Source organism: Patella vulgata, chromosome 1, assembly GCF_932274485.2.
Source record: "Patella vulgata chromosome 1, xgPatVulg1.2, whole genome shotgun sequence".
Lineage (NCBI taxonomy): Eukaryota > Metazoa > Mollusca > Gastropoda > Patellidae > Patella > Patella vulgata.
The window spans coordinates 36,640,077-36,648,000 of record NC_065879.2 but is presented as its reverse complement, the minus strand read 5'-3'; the positions used below and the strand labels follow the sequence as shown (position 1 = coordinate 36,648,000).

General features: G+C 35.1%; 1 protein-coding gene across 1 annotated transcript; it reads right to left on the bottom strand.

Annotated features, from left to right (window-relative positions):
- Positions 1-2,638: 2,638 nt before the first annotated feature.
- On the bottom strand, positions 2,639-4,607 carry LOC126832100 (tubulin beta chain-like). Its single transcript, XM_050562789.1, has 4 exons — positions 4,551-4,607; positions 4,161-4,267; positions 3,803-4,049; positions 2,639-3,457 (listed from the first exon to the last, which is right to left on the bottom strand). Exons 1-4 carry the CDS (start codon positions 4,605-4,607, stop codon positions 2,639-2,641), a joined length of 1,230 nt encoding a protein of 409 aa, XP_050418746.1.
- Between the last annotated feature and the right edge of the window lie 3,317 nt (positions 4,608-7,924).

Here is a 7,924-nt window from a genome sequence, read left to right as displayed (position 1 = left end):
GAGATGTTCACATTAAGTTTATTGTGCTGAATAAATCTTAACACAATCTCCTATAATATTTTTTTTTATGAACGAAATAATACTTGTGTTAATAAAAAAGTTTGGTTTGACACCGAGTACATTGATTTTGCTGTAGCACTCAGTATTCTGTTATCGATGATTTCGAGCACGGACTTTGTATTCGATTGTTTATAATTCGAGGGTATTCACTTTTCAGGCCTTTCCTTGGTCTCGTACCATTTATCACCATTAGTTTTAGGGATTACTCCTTTCTTAATCGCAGTTGCACTCCTCAACCTTTTTATCAAATCTTGTTTATTTTCAGTTTGTTTTACACCGATACATATAGTTTTAATTAGCTCTGATATTCTGCACTTCAATATATTTATCAGGCGATTTCGGGGCCTATTTTAGGAATTTTATTGGCGATGCAATGTTTATTTTATGGGTATCCCCTCCCACACCTTGGGTTCCGACAAAATTTCACGATTTCCCACACATAATTTGATAGACTAAATTTAGCTTCTTCCATCACCTTTATCAGCTCTACTATGTTAGAATAAACATTCTGAAATCTTGACCAATTAGTCGTGACCAAAACAAAGGCTTTTATAACCAAACAAGCGGTCGCCATACACGAAACAACTAGATTTTGAAAGAGATCTACAGGGAATTGGGAAAATCGATAGGGCTCACCCTCTCATTGTCCAAATACCTCACATCGAATATGAACCTGTAGCCTATAACGCATTCACAAAGTTTTTGGACAAGTTTGGTAACACAAGAACGGAAAGTCACGAACGCTGAATATCGATGGGGTTTGTCGCCTTGTGGGCCGAATGCTTCACACCAAATTTAAAAAAAAAAAAAAAAAAAAAAACATGATTAAAACGGCAGCCTCTATCGCTTCCACAAGTTTTTTTTAGGGGGATTTACTCACGAATTGAAGGCGCGGAATGCTGATTATCGATAGGATTCGTGCTCCCGTGTTCTCAATTCATCACACTAGAAAACTCACAAACTTTGTTACGCTTTGTGTATATAAGGCCATAACCCAGATGCACCTAAATCGAATTCAACCAAGATCTTTTGATCCTCAACATCTAAAACGGGCAAAAATTGAGGCACAAATTAAAGTGAAACTGTGGCTGTATAAAAACTTACACAATTTTCAAATTTGTATTTATAGCTGCGCATCGGTATAATTGACAGTCCAAAGAAACGCCCAAAAGCAGGTGAGCCGTTACAGGTAACCTGCGGCTGACTACTTGCGTCATCAACAGCTTTAGTTTTAGACATTTAAATACAAAACACGAAATTTAAACGAAATCAAACGCAGTGACTGATAATCACAATGATTGCTCATGTCACAGTCACTTGCTAAATATCCTCATACAATATTTTCAGATTCACAAGGATATGTACAATCTTTTCAAAGCACAGATTTACGATTCTCGCGTCCGTACGAGAAGCCGATTTAGACATGTTCAACCCTTTGTAGTTATAAAGACTAGGTTATCGGAGTGTTTGAAAGTCGATTAGCAAAATAATTACTTGTTTTAGTGCTGCGAATGTCTCATATTGGGATGTGGACAACTAATCGATTTATAGTCACAATTTTACTTCGGCTTCTTCGGTGATTGGGAACTAAAAAAGCAAAATGACAAATGGTAAGAAAGGGAGTGAGGGTGAGGGTTTGGAGAAAATTTATATATAAATAGTTGAAGCAAAGCTCGGAATTTGGATAACGTTAATGTGGTCTACAGTATGGAGAGCTTTACCCGCAATACATAGTTAAAGATCTGGAAAAACAATATCTACAGGCGCATTCAAACTACATGTGAATCATTTCCCCTTGAAGAAAAGCGAAAAATGACATATGCCACTCCTGTCAGACCAATAGAAATATTATTATTATTTATCATTAACTACATATTCCTATCGCTGAGATCTTGTTTCCTGTGTTTAATATACCTCGTACACTTCGTAAACGTTCATTCAGATTAGCCTTGTGACAATGGCCTCTTTACTAGAATTTCTTACATTTGGGTTTCCAAAATGTAATTCTATTGTTATATAATCAAGACATTTTCATGCACACATTTGTTTCTTATAACCTTATAAATTTTACGTGCATCTGTCACATGTGCCGTGTGACAATAGCCTCTTTACTTGAATGTTCCGTGTTCGAATCAAGGCGATAACCAAGATGAACCTTTGAGATTTTTCAAGCCTTAAAGTCAGGGGTCTCACCTTTAGGGTTGTCAAGGAAAAGGTGCCTAGACGTTTAGACGGGATGGCAAAAAGAAGTCCACCCGTGCAGACATTCGCCCAAACAAAATTCCACTCCTCGCACCGAACACGTATTTATATAGATTACTATATGTTAGTCTCCAAATGACCCAATTGTTTTATATGGGACATGTTAAAACCTTTCGTTATGCAATGTATTAAAAACGGTGTATCAAAAGGAAACAGAATAGGATATTAACATATCTGATTGTTCTTGTATTTTAGTATAGAAAAGATAAGTTTTGTATTAACATGTATTTATTCAATAATTTACACAAAAATATAATTCAGAATAAATATAACAGATTAAAATAAATTAGTATCATGCCATTTAAACATATTGTATTTACGCTTCTTCTCCTTCACCTTCTTCTTCGTCAAATTCTCCTTCTTCTTCAGCTGTAGCATCCTGGTATTGTTGATATTCAGATACCAGATCATTCATGTTAGATTCGGCTTCTGTAAATTCCATCTCATCCATACCTTCACCAGTATACCAATGGAGGAAAGCTTTTCTTCTGAACATAGCTGTAAATTGTTCAGATATTCTCTTAAACAGTTCCTGGATGGCTGTACTGTTACCAATAAATGTTCCTGACATCTTTAGACCTCTTGGTGGAATATCACAGACAGCTGTTTTGACATTGTTGGGAATCCATTCAACAAAGTAACTGCTGTTTTTATTCTGAACATTCAACATCTGTTCATCGACCTCCTTCATGGACATACGACCCCTGAACATGGTCGCTACTGTCAGATAACGACCATGACGAGGGTCACATGCAGCCATCATGTTCTTGGCATCAAACATCTGTTGTGTGAGTTCTGGGACAGTTAGGGCTCGGTACTGCTGTGAACCACGAGAAGTGAGTGGGGCGAAACCTGGCATAAAGAAATGTAAACGTGGGAATGGTACCATGTTGACAGCTAGTTTACGGAGATCAGCATTCAGTTGACCAGGGAATCGTAGACAGGTGGTCACTCCAGACATGGTAGCGGACACCAGATGGTTGAGGTCACCGTATGTGGGTGTGGTCAGCTTCAATGTTCTGAAGCAGATATCATAGAGAGCCTCATTGTCAATACAGTAGGTCTCGTCTGTATTTTCTACTAGTTGATGAACTGAGAGTGTAGCGTTGTATGGTTCAACAACTGTATCTGATACCTGAAATTACAGAGTAATAATAACCCAAACATTAAAACATTTAATAAAAAGGATATAGGCCTACCCGTAGTATGTGCGTGGCTGGAATATTGTATACCCTATTTAAAGCAATGGCGGGGGATGGGTGAGATTAATCCAATTTACACAAGTTCTAGATAGAGGTCCCGATTAACGAACTCTCTTTGTACACGCACTTCAGTTGAACCTTTCAAAGATTTTTATAATGTTGGTTCGTATATCTTGATTATAATTATATAAAAATTACCTCGGCTATTAAATTGTTATAATATTAAGATTTATCAAATGATCTTGACAATGATGTATAAACTCAAAAACATAACTTACCTTAGGCGAAGGACAAACAGAGAAAGTGTTCATGATTCTATCTGGATATTCCTCACGGATTTTACTGATGAGGAGTGTTCCCATACCAGAACCAGTTCCACCACCCAGGGAATGGGTCAGTTGGAATCCCTGTAGGCAATCACAGCTTTCGGCCTCTTTACGAACCACATCTAGGACGGAGTCAACCAATTCAGCTCCCTCTGTATAATGACCTTTAGCCCAGTTGTTACCAGCACCAGATTGACCAAAGACAAAGTTATCTGGACGGAAGATTTGACCAAATGGTCCTGATCGTACAGAATCCATGGTACCAGGTTCCAAATCGACGAGAACAGCCCTGGGTACATATTTTCCTCCTGTAGCTTCATTATAATAAACGTTGATTCTCTCCAACTGAAGATCAGAATCACCGTGATAAGTTCCAGTCGGGTCAATGCCATGTTCATCAGAGATTACTTCCCAGAACTGAAAGATAATGAATGAATTTGTGAATATTTCTGCATGGTAAGTGAATACTGGCAATATAATTGTTTACAAGTTATTTTTTCTATATTTGATTCTTTCTTTTTTTAAAATACAAATTATCGTAAAAAACATTCTGTGAAATATGTCAGCAACAATGGTGGGATATGGTTACATCTGACATTTACTTTTTTACTCTGGAAGAGTAGCTGTCCGGCACTTTTGTTCCTCTTAGATTTAAAATAAATTTGTTAATAATTTATCATCAGAATGTGTATAAACTCACCTTAGCTCCGATCTGGTTGCCACATTGGCCAGTTTGCATGTGAACGATTTCTCTCATGTTGTAAGGTTAAAAGGTTAAAAACACAACGGTGGAAGTAGATGACAGAAAGTGAATGTTAATGATAGGTTCAGTATTAACTTATATACTTATACAATGTCACGCGTCTCCATGTAAACATATACCAACTAATCTGTTGCTAAAACTAATCGATTACTGAGATAAAGGGATTAAGTAATTAATAACAGTTAGTAGCCATAATTAATTAGATAATCCCACTGAATGAAGAACTGAATGTCCGAATGTTTATATTAAGATTTATAATAATAATAATAATAATAATTTTTTTTATTAAAGTATCACAAATCAGTTGAATATTTACAGAGATTATACAACATAATACATGTACAAATGGTTCCTGACCAACATAGGCCTATGAGGCACTACAGATAAAACATTAAAATAATATAATATAAGGCAATAAATACCGGTAAAACATTTAATTACGTATTGACATGTATATAAAATATCTATTCAAATCATAAAAGTTCATACTATATCCAAAACTATAAGGCAATAAATAGAGGTAAAACAAAGTTATTGTGTAACCATATGTATATAGACTACCTATTCTAATAATAAAATTCCGTCCGATATATTAAAATCCAATCATAACAAATTCTAAAAATAAACGTGTTGAACCAATCACAGAATTTCAATGTTTCGTCTATTATTCAGTTTGTCTAAGAACATTCTAAATTGACATTCACTGGGATTTATTAAAATATATAGAAAGTCATCATATGTGGCTAGAAGATTGAAATCTTGATTTTGTAACATTAATCTTAGGTCATTGTAACAGGGGCATTGCGATGTAAAATGGAATTCAACTTCAACCTGGTTACTGTCATAGAGTTTTCATAATCTTTGCTCTCGGAGGGGGGGTGGTGTATATCGGACAGTCTCTATTGCTATTGGGAATGAACCACTTCTCAGCTGACATATTAATCTCCTTTATCGATATCTGGGTATATTTAGCTCAGCGACATAAGCCTCACGTGATAAGCACGATTTAAACCTCCTGTATGGTCGCAGCTTGTTACCGTTAACATTGTTACATTCATTGAGAACCTCTGATATCAACATTTGATACATATTTTACACTAATATTACCATTCAAGACAATACTGTTGACATTAATAGATTTTATAAACTTATAAACACTATTTATCCACCCCCTTTTCAGTTTAGAACGACATAAAATATGAACAAATCTTAAATAGTAAGCGGTTGTTATCAAGAAGATACAGTTTATTGAGCTGTCTGATACATTCTAATTATATTAGTGAAGTAACTTGTCCTGTCCAGCCCATATCACCTGTAACCGATAAGTTGGCAGTGGACCTATGCACACCCAAGAAAATTTTTTTATTGCTTTATTTTGTACTGCATGAATTTATACATGAATAAGATCGTGTTCCCGAAATGGCAGCACAATTATACAATATTGGTTCTACTAAAGCCTCATATATAGAGTCGTAAATACTTTAGAGGACATTCCACAAGGATATTAAAATTTAGTGCATAGAAGAAACCCTAAAGCTCTACTAGCTGATTTTTACGAGTTCTTTTGCTGTTTTTGACATGTCTAAATGCTCATTAAACCACAACCCTAAATAACGATAGGTATCGCTATATACAATCCCATGTTTACCGCATTTAAAAACATGACAGGATCTTGTTTTAGAGGATACTCGATAGTGAACGATTTTGGTTTTAGTCGTATTAAGGTTCATTTTCCATTTGTGACACCAGTTTGAAAGCACCTGTAAGAGCTTTTCCATTGATTGTTCGTCTGGGGCTATCAAGGCTATATCATCAGCATATAACAATATTGAAACATTAGTGTCTCCTATTTGGATACCAAAGTTTATTTTTGTAATATCCCTTGCCAAATCATTAATGTATACAGAAAATATAGTTGGTGATATCAAACAGCCCTGTTATGCATCTGACTTGATACCTAATCATGGCGTGAGTTGGTTGTTAACCTGGACAGCACATTTTGTATTTTCATATAGTGATTTAAGAGCTTTAAGCATCTTTCCACTTATACAATACATTGCAGTTTATACCACAAATAAGGGCGAGTCAGACCGTAAAATACTGATTTGAAGTCGACATGTTGATTTTTTGCTCGATTTTCTATCATCAATTATGCTATTTTAATGAATAAATGTGGTCTGAACATCCTTGACGTTTCCTGAAACCATTCTAACAATCGGATATCAAATTATAAGATTCTAACCATTTATTTAATCTAGTTTATATCATCACAATTTGGTTTCATGATTGGGTGAATAACACTTGTAGTCCACTGGTCGGGTACTACACCAGAAGATAAACAAACAGAACACAGTTCATGGAGAATTCTTACAGCAGTCTCATTTTTCAAAATATCTGCTGGTATTAGGTCATAGCCGGAAGCTTTTCCATGTTTCAGTTCATTCGCTGGATTCCGGACCTCTTTCTTGGATATCTCAAGATTAAGCACATCACAATTAGGTTGGTCAACATTAACCAATTCTTAAACTTTCATCTTCAGTTTTAATTTTATGTGGTATTCGTCGTGTGCGTTCATTAGCTATACCAATCTTGCCCATGACTTTCAAAAAATCTGAGGAATTTGAATCGCAAAGTTAACTTAATTCCAATTGTTTTAGCTTCTGATACTTTCGTTTATACTTTATAAGTAGAGTATTAAAGTTTTTTCTATCAGCACAATAGTTTATTTGTCTTAAAACCTTTCTTTGGCTGTGTCTATTTTCTCCGATTGTTTTACTCTATTCCACAAAATAGTTAATTCCTCAATCCAATATGGCTTGAATTTAGACATTTTATTTTGTCTATGCTCCGATTTTACGTAAAAATCTTTGTAAGGAACATTGGATTCCATTTCACTAATTAAGAACTTATGAAATTCATTGTAAGCAGATTGCATAAATTGTTTTGATACAGATTAGTTTTCAAGTTGATTTATTTTTTCCAATACATTACTTAATATTTCTGAATTCAATAAAAAAGTCTTCCGGGATAATTGATAAATCATATTTCCTTATTACACGATTATCCAAGTATGATACGTTTGTTGACTGGGTTGGGTCAATGTCTACCTCCCATATAAGTAGCGAATGACCCGGCGTAGAGTCTGGGTGTATATTCAGTTTGTCTATAACATCTGACATTTTCAGTACAGAAAATGTTTTTACACGTTCCACATTTTCATGTGGTGTACATACATAATCAACAACGGATTTTCCACTTGGGCTGATACATGTAAAATCCTGTGTGATTGACATAGATAATCTTATTATTTC